Genomic DNA, 14,174 nt, shown 5'->3' with positions numbered 1-14,174 from the left:
ACATCTTAAAGAAATTGCCAAACTGTTTTCTAAGGCAGCTCAGTTGTTTTATCTTTCCATCAGCATTCTACCTTCTTGCTAACCTTGGGATGGTCAGTCTTTTATTATTATTATTATTATTATTATTATTTTTATTATTATTATTATCATCCTAGTGACTCTGAAGTGTTATCTTTTGCTTTTAATTTGCATTTTCCTAATGACTAATGATGTCATGGTAATTAATGTAATTAATGATTTTTCCTTGTGCTTATTTGCTATTCATTCCTTTTTGTTTTTTTTTTTTTTTTCCTTTTTTCTGGTGGTGAAATGGTGAAATGTCTGTTCAAATCTTTTGCCTTTTTTTTTTTTTTTTTTGGTACCAGAGATTGAACCCAGGGAGCTCTACCACTGAGCTACATCCCCGAGCTTTTAGTTTTAATTTTGAAACAGGATTTGCCAAGTTGCTGTGGCTGGCCTCAAATTTGCAATCTTCCTGCCTCAGCCTTCTGAGTAGCTGGAAGTATGGTGTGTGGTACTGTGCCCTGTTTTTTGCCCATTTTTAATAATTGGATTGTGGGGTAGGGGGTATAGCTCAGTGGTAGAGTGTTTGCCTAGCATGTGTAAGGCCCTGGGTTCAATACCTAGCATTGAAGGGGGGGGGGAGTTTAAAAATTGAGGATTGTGTTCTATTCTTGAATTATACGAGTTCTTTATATATTCTGAATTAAATTCTTTATCAAATGTAAGATTTGCCAATATTTTCTCCTAATCTGTGGCTTCTTTCATTTTTTTAATAATGTCTTTCAAAGAATAAGTTTAATTTTGATGGGATCTAATTTATTCCCTCTCTCCTCTCCTCCTTTCCCCTCTCTTCCCCCACTCCTTTTTTAGGATTGTACTTTCAGTGTTATATCTAATAAATCTTTGCCTAAATCAGGGTTGCAAAGCTTTTCTTTTTTGTTTTCTTCCCAGTGTTTTTTATTTTTAGGTTTTACATTTAAGTCTATTTCTGCATTTTGTATGTTTTATATACATAATTACTCATTGATTCCAGAACCATTTGTTGAAAAGATTTTCCTTTCCACTATGAAATTAAATTGGCACCTTTGTTGAATATTGACCATACACATAAGAGTTTACTTATGGACTCTGTTTTGTTGATTTGTGTCTGTCCTAAACCTGTATTCTCACTGTCCTGATTACTATAGTAAGTCTTGAAGTCAGATATTGTGTCTTCCAACTTGGGTCTTCTCTTTCAAGATTGCTTTGGATATTCTAGATCCTTTATATTTGCACAAATTTTAGGATCAGTTAATGATTTGTACAAAATAGCCCTTTGTGATTTTGATTTTGGCTTTAATTTTGTGTTAAATCTATAGTTGTATAACCTGGTATAATAGCTATGGTCCTTTGTGGTCACTGAGCATTTGAAATATAGTCAGTTTGAATTGAGCTGTGCTAAAATATAAAATATGCCTTGGAATCAGAATGAAAAGAAGGCATGAAAATATTTTTTGTGCATTACATGTTGAAGTAGTAGTTTGGTATATTGGGTTAAAATATTAAATTTGAGTTGTTTAAATTTCTCTTTGCCATTTGTTTGCAGTTATCTAAAAATTTGATTCTGATATATTGATCTTGTACTTTGTTAACTTACTAAATTCATTTTTTATTTCTAGTGCTAATTTTGTAGATAACTTTAGGATTTTTTGCATAGACAGTCATTTTGTTCAGGAATATCTTTTCTACATAAACAATCGTTTTTTTATATTTGTTTCTTCTTTTCCAATATCATGTCTTTTTTTTCTTTGCATTAGCTAGAGCCTCCAGTATAATATTATTTGGTATGAGTATTTTTTGCCATTTTCCTTATATTAACATTGACTCTTTCATCATTGAGTGAGTATGATGTTTTTCATAGAAGCCCTATGTTGGATTTAGGCAATTCACTTTTCTTCCTAATTTGCTGAGAATTTTTATCTTGAATCAGTATTGAATTTTTTCAGATGGTTTTCTGCATCTATTGAAATGATGATTTGGGTTGTTTCCCCATTATATAGTTAATTCAGTGGATTATATTCACGAGAATCCAAAATTAAATCAGCCTTGTATTCCGGTGCTGAACTATACTTGATTATAATATATTATCCTTTTCTGAATTCCTAGATTTAATTTTCTGGATTTTTTTGAATTAAAGATTTACATGTCTATAAAGAACATTGGTCTATTATAAATTTTTTTTGGTTATGCTTTTGTCAGAGTTTTGTGCTCATGAAATGAATTTGGAAGAAATGTTTCTTCTCAAGTTTCTGGAAGTGTTTGTGTAAAGATTAGTGTTGGTAGAATTCACCAGTAAAACTCCTAGGTCTAGAATTTTGTGGGAAAGTTTTTGATAATGAATTCAATATCTTTAATAAAGAGATATTTTATTTTTCATTTTGTGTCAGTTTGCACTGTGTGTGAGTGTGTGTGTGTGTGTGTGTGTGTGCGTGTGTGTGTGTGTGTCGGGGATCAAATCTGGGGCTCTCTGCTTCATGTCAGTTTTTGTATTTTTCAAGGAACTTAAATTTTATCCAAAGTCTATTTTTTTTTCTGAAAAAATAAGCAAATTGTTCATAGTGTTTTCTTATTTTCCTGTTAATATTTCAGATTTTTCTAGTAGGTTTGGGATATAACCCTTTGGTAGTACAATTGCCTATCATGCTTGAGGCTCTGGGTTCTATCCCAAGCACTGAAGAAAAAAAAATTGTACGGATAATCCCTCTTTAACTTTTGCTTTGGTGTCTTGTATTCTCTGTCTTTCCTTCCATAATTGCATAAGGTTTTATCAACTTTGTTATCCCCCTTTTTTGGGTGTGCTGGGGGTACCAGGGATTGAACTCAGGGGCACTTGACCACTGAGCCACATCCCCAGCGCTATTTTGTATTTTATTTAGAGATGGGATCTCACTGAGTTGCTTAGCACCTCACTTTTGCTGAGGCTGGTTTTGATCCTCCTGCCTCAGCTTCCCAAGTTGCTGGGATTACAGGTGTGAACCACTAGGACTCTTATCTTTTAAATAATCAACTTTTAGTCACTCTGGTTGTAGCTCAGTGGTGAGTGCTTGCTTAGCACGTGTGAGGCACTGGGTTCAATTCACTGCACCACATAAAAATAAAATAAAAATATTCTGTTCATCTACAACTAAAATAAAAAAAAATAAATCAGTTTTTTTTTGGGGGGGTGGGGGGCTACTGGGTATGGAACCCTTTATATGTTTTATTTTGAGACAGGGTCTTTTTGCTGAATTGCTGAGGCTGGCCTCCAACTTTCTATACTTTTACCTCAGTCTCCTGAGTTGCTGAAATTATAGGCATGTGCCACTGTACCCGACTGGACTTTATTGATTTCTGCTGTTACTTGTTTTGTTTTTTATTGATCTTGTTTTATTTTCTTTCCACTTAGTTTGAGTTTGGACATCTTTTTCTAGCTTCTTAAGGTAAAGCCTTATGTCTTTGATTTGGGGACGTTCCTAATATAAACATTTACTTACAGTTGTAAATTTCCCTGTAGGCTCTATGTTAGCTGCAAACCCCACCCCCCATATTTTGTTATGTGGCTTTTTCATTATTATTTATTTTAAAAGGTTTTTTACTAGTGATTTCTGCTTTGTCACATGTGTTCTGTAGAAGTAATTATACTTGCTTGCTACAAAGATGGTCATTTTTGGCAGAGAACAGTTAGAGAAATACATGGGAATGCTGGAATAATTTGGTTTGTTGCTATACTCCAAAGAGGGTGGTGTTTCAATGGTAGGTCCTGTTGACTCTTACAAGGCATAAAGTTTGTCCTTAGTACTAGAGAGCAGTAGTGTGTTTTAAACAAGTAAGAATGGGCAACATATAATGACTCTGTAAGAATTATCTGATACTTACTGTTAAATAGCATGTTGGGAAGCCTACTCCAGGATAATGAAGTATAGGGGTCAGGACAGTTGATAGGCATATGCATGAACATTGACTATTTCATCATTGAGTGAGTATGATTTTTTTCATAGAAGCCCTATGTTGCATTTAGGCAGTTCACTTTTCTTCCTAATTGGGTAGTAGTGAGACTTTCTGGGTAGTAGTGAGACTTTCTTGATGGGAGTGCTGAGGAGATGGAGTACTAGAGATTGGGAAGTGGAATGAAGAAGGTGAAGTGGTAAGGAAGAGTGAGATGTGGAGTCAAAAGTAAGCCTACTTTGAAAGGTATGGGAATATGGTATGCACCGCACCCCCCACAGGACCAAATCCTCCCCCACCCTTCTCATCAGTACTGCCAAAAATTAAAAAATAAAACATGAGGGCTGGAATTGTAGTGCAGTGGAAGAGTGCTTGCCTAGCATGTGTGAGGCACTGGGTTTGATTCTCAGAACTGCATATAAATAAATAAAGTGAAGGTCCATTGACAACTAAAAATTAAATAAATAAAATAAATAATTTTAAGAAGTATAAGAGATGGTTGTTGAATTTGGCAACAAGGGAGTTTGTATTTATTGTCTAGTGTATATGTATAATGAATATCTTAGAATAACTACTGTTGGCAATTCTAAATAGATTGAAATTTAGTGGTTGAAATAAAAATCGTCACATTATGAAACGTGAAATTAAAATCAGAAATAATCCAAGAGGATTTTTTAAACTGAATTTAGTAATCAAAACCACTAAACTTTCTGAACTATTATATATAAATTATGAACTCTTAAAAAATGGCTTTAACATAGGGGCTTGATTGTGGCTCAGCAGAGCCACAGTGGAATGTGGCAGAGCACTTGCCTAGCATGTGTGAGGTACTGGGTTCGATCCTCGTACCACATAAAAATTAATAAATAAAATAAAGGCATTCTATTAATCTACAACTAAATTTTTTCTTTTTTTTTTTTATATGGCTTTAATATGTAGTTTAACAATTGGGATGGGGGAAACATCTCTCTGCTGTTGAGAGTTTGTTTAAATTTATTGTAATTGGGCTGGGGATATAGCTTAGAGTATTTGTCTACCATGCACAAGGCCGTAGGTTTGATCCCCAGCACTCACAGCCCCAACACACATTTCTTCACTCATGATCTTGTAAGTGTCCCAAGTAACTATCAGAGATAGTTTTCTCCTGGGGAATAGTGAAATAAGGATTTAATAGAAATAGCAACCCATTCCCATTGAGAGGGAGTCTTTGGCCCCTGAGATGAAGAGAACAATAAAAGTAGGTTCTATCTCTGTGATTACAGATGCAGATTATTCTGCAAGTAATTATCTTGGGAATGTGAATTTTTGGACAATGTACTTTCTAGTTCTTCATTTATTTATTTATTTTTAAAATATTTATTTATTAATTTTTAGGTGTAAATGGATACAACACAATGCCTTTATTTTTACTTTTTAAAAATGTACTGAGAATCGAACCCGAGTCCCGCTGGTGCTAGGCGAGCACTCTACCGCTGACTCACATTCCCAGCCCCTAGTTCTTCATTTATAATGTTTTCCTTGGTTAATATTTCTAAAGTAGAAAAAATATTCATAAATCAATGTGACTTAAAAGCCTTTTATTACATTGATCTAACAGAATATTGATTATATATATACCTTCTTAAGTAATAAGTTTTGGAGCATGTAATGATATATTACTACCCTGGACCCATTTTCCTTTTGCTGAAGGTTTGTCCTTTTCCTTATAAGTCATCTTCATAATACTTAATCCTTACTACAGATTGTTAGCCCAATAGCACAGCAAGAGTTCCGCCTAATCTGTTGGAAGATTTCTCTCCATAGAACATATACTGAATGGACAGAAGGGGTGAAGGACCTTTCTATAACTAGAAGTGTTGGCTGTTAATAAGTTCTGAGTAGATTGCTGAGCTCATTCCCTTGTGTGTGTGTGTGTGTGTGTGTGTGTGTGTGTGTTGGGGGGCAGGTACTAGGAACTGAAAACAGGACCTTGCACATGCTCAGCAAATATTCTACAACTGAGCTATATCCCACCCACCCACCCCCTTTTTTTTTCTTATATTGTGAAACAGGGTCTCACTAAGTTTCTCATTTTGGCCTCCAACTTTTGATCCTCCTACCTCAGCCTCCTTAATACCTGGGATTATAGACATGTACCACTGAGCCCAGCAGATTGCTGAGCTCTTGGAATATATTTTTTTTTTTAATATTTATTTTTTAGTTTTTGGCGGACACAACATCCTCGTTTATATGTGGTGCTGAGGATCGAACCCGGGCCACACACATGCCAGGCGAGCGCACTACCGCTTGAGCCATATCCCCAGCCCCTCTTGGAATATTAAATAGCATGATTTGAACACTAGTTCTGAGAAAAATCGGCTATTTGCACAGAGACTGAGTTTTTTACCTTTAATCTGGCTTAATATCACCCCAAAAGTCTTGTCCTATCTCTTCTGCCAGGAAGCCACTTCTTCCTTGGGAAAACTACTGGGCTAGGTGAGTAGGTACAGCCAGTTCTTCATTGTGACCTAAATCAGGAAAAGGATAGCTTCCCTTCTGAGACAATATTTCAGAATAAATTCTTCTAGAGTACCATTTTCTCTTTGTCTTCTTCCATCCCTGTGCTACTTTTACTTACAGGGCTTTTTGGAACCTGGTGTCCATTACTGAGGTGCAGTCACACTTTTATTTTTGGTACCGGGGATTGAAATCAGGGGCACTTAACCACTGAGCCACATCCCCAGCCTTATTTTGTATTTTATTTAGAGACAGGGTCTCACTGAGTTGCTTAGCGCCTTGCTGTTGCTGAGGCTGGCTTTGAACTCTTGATCCTCTATCAACTCTTGAACTCTATCCTGAGCTGCTTAGATTACAGGCATGCGCCACCCTACCGGGCTGTCACACCCTTTTAATTTTGAGACATTGTCTCCCTAAGCCTGGGAGGCTGGCCTTGGACCTATGATCCTGCTACGTCAGCCTCCTCAGTAGCTGAGTTACAGGTGTGTGCCACCTTATCCAGTCCTCTAGTGGATCTATGGACACTATATGGGCAGTCTGTCACTGCTGTGACTTGGTTATCAAAATAGTTCCTCCTACGGAGGCTGGTGGGAGATTTGTGTGGCTGACACTTGAGTGTGTCTATCTTTTGTATATTGATGTATTCCTGGCTGTTTTTAAAAAATATTCATGTCATTCCACTTTTATAAAGGGCTAGTGTCTCCCTGCCCTGATTCTTCTTTAACCGGGCTATGTTATCTGTAGGTGGACTCTACCTCATGTTTTATTCTGAAGCTTTGTTGTGTTGCTATTAGTGCTGTTGAGATAAAGGTCTCAGATTTATTTCAGTGTTAAACTTTCTTGACCTTCCTGAAGAAATAGCAGAATTTATTTTTAAATGCATGTTATCATTTAATAATCAGCATAACTGAGTGGCCATTCTGTATCCAGTCTAGTTCTGGGCTCAGTGGATCTGAGAGGAGCATAGTGAGACATATAGGAAGCAGTGGGTGTGATGCTGATTAAGCCTCACTAGGTAAAAGAACAAGTTTATCCAAAACAATATAGTAGTAGTATAACTGTCATAGTTTTGTTTATGTTTTTGTTACTGGGGATTGAACCCAGGGGTGCTTTACCATTGAACCACATCCCCAGACCCTTTTTTATATTTTATTTAGAAACAGGGTCTCGGGTCTCGATGACTTGCTTAGGGCCTCACTAAATTGCTGAGGCTGGCTTTGAACTTGATCCTCCTAACTCAGCCTCCCAAGCCACTGAGATGACAGGTGTGTGCCACCATGCCCATAACTCAAGTTTTTAAAAAAGTGTTTTTAAACAAAAGCTACATTCAGTTGTTAAAGTTTAAACCAAATGTCTGGTTTCTATTTTCATTTCATGATAGTGGTCTGTTGTAATGAATAGTTTTTGTTAGGGCCACAATTAGAAAACATCAGCGCTAAGTGAGGAAACAGGCCTTCCATGGGCCTCAGTAAGAGAATACTTGGGCAACATGTGTGGCTCCAGATGCTTCTTACAATTTGTGGAAGGCAAGTGGGGACCCCTGCTCCATTTGAAGTAAACTGTCTTTGAGTCCTCTAGATAGACAGACTGTAGGACAGGAAGACATTCATTGGTTATTTAGCCTTTGACAATGAGTGTGCCCTTTTAAAAATGTTAAGTTTAGTCTCCTTTCAAGGGTGACTTGAGCTCCAGGGATGTGGATCACATATTGGTTACTTTGTCTTCCTCCTGAAGTTCTTTTTTGTGGACTAGGCAGGCCCTATCTTACAAGTCATTAGTGGATGCATGTAAGGACTCAGTCCAGTGAGCAGAGTATGTTCTACATATTTTTCCAGCCTGAAGTTTGTTCCTTATTTCTTGATTTAGTGGTACCCTCATATTGGTACATAGTGGTACATTGCTGTCTGGAAAGTTTGATCTAGGCCTCCAACCACATCCCAATCTTTTGTGGACACACCCTAGTTTTGACACTAAAGGTGAATTGTTAGCTTTTACTTGACAATTACCAAGATATTAAGGCTGATATTATGACTATAATATGCTATCTCACTACTTGCTTTTTTAACCTAATATTGAAATGTGAAATTCTTTCTCTCAATAAATATCTACAACGTTCTTTTAAAAAACTACATTGTAGCCTATTGCGTGAATCTGTCATTATATTATTTACGTAGCTCGTTTTTTGTTGGACAATTTAAGTTAGTCTAACTTTCTACTATTGTAAAATACCCAGTGGCTCACTTATCCACTGTCCTTTCTAAGAAGGAGTTTGCAAAAGGAATTGCTAGTTTAAAATACCTTCTGAGGCTCTTTAATAGCTAGAACCATGTGCTTTAAATGTTCCCTAATAGAATGTCTGGGCCAGAACGATTGCCCACAAACGTTTAAAAAGTCTTTGCAGTTAATGCTCATCAGATGCTAGGAATCCAGGGATTCTAGACAGGAGTTTGGTTATTTTCTTTGTGGAATTCATACAAGGAAGTTGAGGCTGGGAGATTTTCTGCAATATAAGGTCTAAATAGAGGTGTATGACCTCCTATGACACCCTGTAGGAATATACATTACATAAATATACATTACATAAAATCATTAGGATTTTATGAGTCTGAACTTAAGAGAAAAACAGTATCAGGAGAAAAAAATGGAACTCAAGCCTGAGCCTCGGATAGATATGAATATATGCATTTCTCAAAGTATATAGCACTCTAAAAGCAACTTCAGTTAATTTGATTTTTCTTTCTTCTTTTCAGGTATCTCATTCAGTTGCCAAACTCATATTAGTTAATTTCCACTGGCAAGTCTCAGAGATATTGGACAGGTAAGGTCTTTAGGGGAGAGGAGATGACATTTTCCATAGCTCCCTGCTCTGCCACCTCACCCACTAGTGATTACTGTTTTTATTTTGGAGTATATTTTTCTAATGTGCATATGAAATTTTTAAAACACTGGATAATATTGTACATCCCTTTCTTTCAGTGTATTATGAGCATTTCCCCATGTCTACAGCATATTCTACCTCAGTTTTAATGCTAGCACAGTATTTCATTATAGACCTTCCATACTTTATCTAAATTTCTATTGTTAGTGAAGTTAGTTGAAATATTCTGTGCTATTGTTGATTTTAATCAGTTTCCTTCTAGATAACATTGCCAACATCTCCAGCTACTTCTTTTGGATATATCAAGTAAGGATGTGTCGTAATACATGGCATATTGCCTTTAGAAAAAATCGGCCATCAACAGACCTGGAGACACATGCCGGTGATCCCAGCTACTGGTGAGGCTGAGGCAGAGGATTACAAGTTTGAGACCAGGCTCAGCACCTTAGCAAGGCCCTAAAGGAACTTAGTAAAATCTTTAAAATAAAAAAATAATTGGGCTGGGGTTGTGGCTTAGCAATAGACGTGCTCGCCTAGCATGTGTGAGGCCCTGGGTTCGATCCCCAGCATCACATAAAAATAAATAAATAAAATAAATGTTTAAAAAAAAAAAAACTGGGAATGTAGCTCAGTAGTAAAGTGTCCTTGGATTCCAGTCCCAGTACCAAAAAATAATAAGAAGAAAAAAGCCCATGCAGGGGCTGGGGATGTGGCTCAAGCCGTAGCACACTCGCCTGGCATGCGTGCGGCCCCGGTTCGATCCTCAGCACCACATACAAACAAAGATGTTGTGTCCGCTGAAAACTAAAAAATAAATATTAAAAAATTCTCTTTAAAAAAAATGCTGAGTCAGGAAAAGTTGACAGGTTCAAGGTCACCCTCATCAATTAAGCGATACACTGTCTCAAAATAAAAAATGCTAGAGATGTAGTCCAGTGGTAGAGCATGTTCCTGGCATGTTTGAGGCCTTAGGTTCAATCCCTAGTACTGTTAACAAAACAAAAAGCCAGCTATGGTGGTACACACCTGTAATCCCAGTGGCTTGGGAGACTGAAGCAGGAGGATTAGTTCAAAGCCACCTCAGCACTTTAGCAAGGCCTTAAGCAACTTAGTGAGACTGTCTCAAAATAAGAAATAAAAAGGGTTGGGGATATGGCTCAGCAGTCAAGCACTCCTGGATTTAATTCCTAATACTAAAAAAAGAAAAAAGGGGCTGGGGCTGTGGCTCAGGGGTAGCACACTTAACGGGCATGTGTGAGTCACTGGGCTCGGTTCTCAGCACCTCTATTTATATGGAGGTCTATCAACAACTAAAAAAAATTTGAAAAAGAAAAAGTGGCCATTTTACCACATACCTCTGCCTTAGGATATTTGAGTGTTCCTTCTCACCTTCTCCAGAACCAGAGTTCTTTTTTCTTTTTTTTTTATTCTGTTTTTTTTTTATATTTATTTTTTTTAGTTTTCGGCGGACACAACATCTTTATTTGTATGTGGTGCTGAGGATTGAACCCTGGCCACACGCATGCCAGGCGAGCGCGCTACCGCTTGAGCCACATCCCCAGCCCAGAACCAGAGTTCTTGAACCTCAGACCTTAGAGATATTTTAGATGTTGTCATGAAAAGGTGTCTTCTTCCTCTTAGGTTCTCTAGATAGATCTCTTGTGTCCTACCTTCAGAGGCATATGCCTCTTTCTAGCTCAGTGTTTCTCATCCATAGCACATTTTGGGCTATATCATCCCTCCCTCCCTCTCTCCCTTCCCCTCTCCTCCCTCTTCCTCATCTCCCCCCCCCCCCCCCCCCCCCCGCTTCCTCTTCCCCTAAGAAGGAATTTGCAAAAGTGGAATTGCCAGCTCTTTCCTTCTTTCTTTAGATCCTTCAATCGCCTTCCCCTCCTTCTCCTCTTCCTCCTCCTAAAAACAAAAAAACAGTACTGGGGTTTGAGCCCTAGGCCTTGCCAATGCTAGGCAAGCACTTTTCCACCAGACAATATCCCTACCCCTTTTAAGTTTTTCATGTTTGGATATTTTTTTATGTCTCACTAAATTCCCCAGGCCGGCTTTGAACTTGCAATCCTCCTGCCTCAGCCCCACTGGTAGCTGGGATTACAAATATGTGCCACTGCATCCAAGTGGATAGTTCTTTGTTTTGTGGGGCACTGCTCTCTGGGTTATAGAATGATTGTTAGTGCCTCTGGATTTGGCCTACTTGAAGTCAGATAAGGAAAGTCATCCCTAAGACTTTGACAGTAAAAATGTCTTTAGACATTTGTATGTCAGATAATCCCTGGAGAACAAAATTTCCCTAGGTGAGAAGCAGAATTGCTATCTCCACCCACTTGCAGTGCAGCAAGTCTTCCTTTCTCCATGTAGTGTGTTTCCATTGATCTATGAAAGAAGATTATGCCTTCCGTTCTTCAAGCTATATATGGATGGGGTAGCCATATCAACTAGAGCAGCTCAGTACAATCAGGAAAAGTCAAATGATTTCTGATTCCCTAACTTTGGCATGCTCTGTACTTCAGAGCTCAGTATGTTTGGATACAATTGCAGATGAACTTTTATTACTATTATTGGACATGGGTTCTGGTAATGGGGTTTATCTCAACTGTCCAGACTCTCCAGCATAACTTGAGAGTATATATTTGAATTGCTAAAAGTGTTTAGAACACTAGTTTGAGAACCAGGTATAAAACAGATCTTCACAACTTTATTTTATCTGTTTGTTTGCTTGCTTGCTTGCTTATTTATTTATTTATTTATTTATTTATTTATTTATGTGGTGTTGAGTATTGAACTCAGTACCTCACACATGCCAGGCAAGTGCTCTCCACTGAGCTACAATCCTAGCTCCATCAGCCCTTTTATTTTTTTATTTTGAGACAGGCTCTCACTAATTTGCTTAGGGCTTCACTGAGTTCTGAGGCTGACTTGGAACTTGCTATCCTTCTGTCTCAGCCTCCTGAGCCTCTAGGATTATAGGAATGTGCCACCACACCCAGCTATCAGCTCTTCTTATTTTATTTTGGGACAAGGTCTTGCTAAATTGTCCATACTGACATACTGACTTTTAACTTGCCATCCTCCTGCCTTAACCACCAAAGTGGCTGGAATTATAGGCGTGCGTCCCCATACCTGCCCCAAATTGCTCTCCAAAGTGTTTATTCAACTTTGTTTCCATCAGTGGTATTTGAATGATCCTGATACTATCTTACTTAATTTTGTAATCTTGTAGTAATAAATGATATTTCAATGTTTCTCTCTCTCTCTCTCTCTCTTTTTTTTTTTTTTTTTGTTGTTGGTTTGTTTGGTGTTTGGATTATTTTGGTACTTGGGATTGAACCTAGGGGCACACTTTAGTACTGAGCCCAACCCTTTTACTTTTAGTTTTTTCTTTTGGATCAGGGTTTTACTAAGCTTCATAGACTGGCCCTGAACTTGGAATTCTCATGCCTCAGCTTTTGGGTAGCTGGGATTTTTTGGTACCTGTGCCACCATCCCTGGCTTTTGTTTTTAATTTCATTTTTTTTTTTTTCTGTCTCCTGTGTGAAATGCCTGTTCTTTTTCTTGTGGTTTTTTTTTTGTTGTTGTTGTTGTTTGTTTTGTTATTTTGTCTTTTGAAATGGACTTTTAGTTTTAATTTCTTCTTATATTAATTCTTTGCCAGTTTATAGATAAGAGATACACACAATTGGGGCTGGGGATGTGGCTCAAGTGGTAGCGCGCTTGCCTGGCATGCGTGTGGCCCGGGTTCGATTCTCAGCACCACATACAAACCAAGATGTTGTGTCTGCCGAAAACTAAAAAATAAATATTTTTTAAAAAAAGAGAGAGAGATACACACAATGATTATCTTCCAATATATGGCAGGTTTTCACTATATGGTATCTTTTGATAAACTTAAATGCAGCATAATTTGTTAGATTCTTATATTTTGCCTTTTGAGTTTTAAGGAATTCTTCTATCTTGAAGACGGTATTTGAGATATTTGCCTATATTTCCTTAACTAGATCTAAAACAGATCTGGTCTATCATAAATATTTTTGTAGTTCATTAAGTTTGAAGCAGTTATTTTTCCTTATACTGATAGAGAGCTGAAATGTTGAAAGAGAACAAAATCTTTCTACTCAGATAAAAATGAAGTTTAGTTCTGTGAAAAGGTAATGTAACCACAACATATGGTGGTCTTTTCTGTTCATTGTTACTAGTAAAAATGTCTTTAGCTTCTGATTTCCTTTATTTCTGCTTTCTGTTTTGTAGATACAAGTCCAATTCTTCTCAACTGCTTGTTGAGGCACGAGTTCAGCCCAATCCATCAAAACATGTAAGTATCTTCGATTTGAGTGAGGCGTCTCTGGATTCACATTGTTCTTGCTAAGGCTTAATATCACGGAGAAACATTTTCGCTTTGTTTGTAGCAAGCATGTCCAACCAGTGAGCATGCCAGACCTAAATCTTATAGTTTCAGGCCAGAGATGTAGTTCCAGAGTGGGACATTTGTATAGTAGATGTGAAGCCCTGGTTACTATCTTTAGTACCACCAGCCAAAAAATGTTTCCTTTATAGAGAGTAACTCATTGCCTGTCCCTGGGTTCTTTCCAGCCTTGCCTTACCTTCCTTTCTGTCTGCACTTACACATAGCTTGTACTCCCTTCCTTCTAGGTTCTTTGGTATTGTCAAGATCACTGCATACCTCTTTGATTCTGTTTATGCCTTTTCTGACCCAAAATGTTTGGACTCTGTCCCCATATTGACTTGTAGGAATGAAATTTGCCTTCTTTTTCCCTCAGTATTGGTGATCGAACCCAGTGGTCCTCTGTCACCTTATCTCTTTATT

General features: G+C 37.6%; 1 protein-coding gene across 2 annotated transcripts in view; it reads left to right on the top strand.

Moving 5' to 3' along the window:
* The window catches only part of Arih2 (ariadne RBR E3 ubiquitin protein ligase 2), a 65,823-nt gene that overhangs the window by 35,773 nt on the left and 15,876 nt on the right, over positions 1–14,174 (top strand). For both annotated transcript variants that reach the window (XM_076867637.2, XM_076867638.2), the window contains 2 exons: positions 9,213–9,280; positions 13,598–13,661. In XM_076867637.2, the coding sequence (XP_076723752.1) occupies positions 9,213–9,280; positions 13,598–13,661 (132 nt within the window). The remainder of the gene's footprint in view (positions 1–9,212; positions 9,281–13,597; positions 13,662–14,174) is intronic.

This window comes from Callospermophilus lateralis, chromosome 10 (assembly GCF_048772815.1).
Source record: "Callospermophilus lateralis isolate mCalLat2 chromosome 10, mCalLat2.hap1, whole genome shotgun sequence".
Lineage (NCBI taxonomy): Eukaryota > Metazoa > Chordata > Mammalia > Rodentia > Sciuridae > Callospermophilus > Callospermophilus lateralis.
Note: the sequence above shows the minus strand (reverse complement) of the source record. Positions and strands in the feature narration are given on the sequence as shown.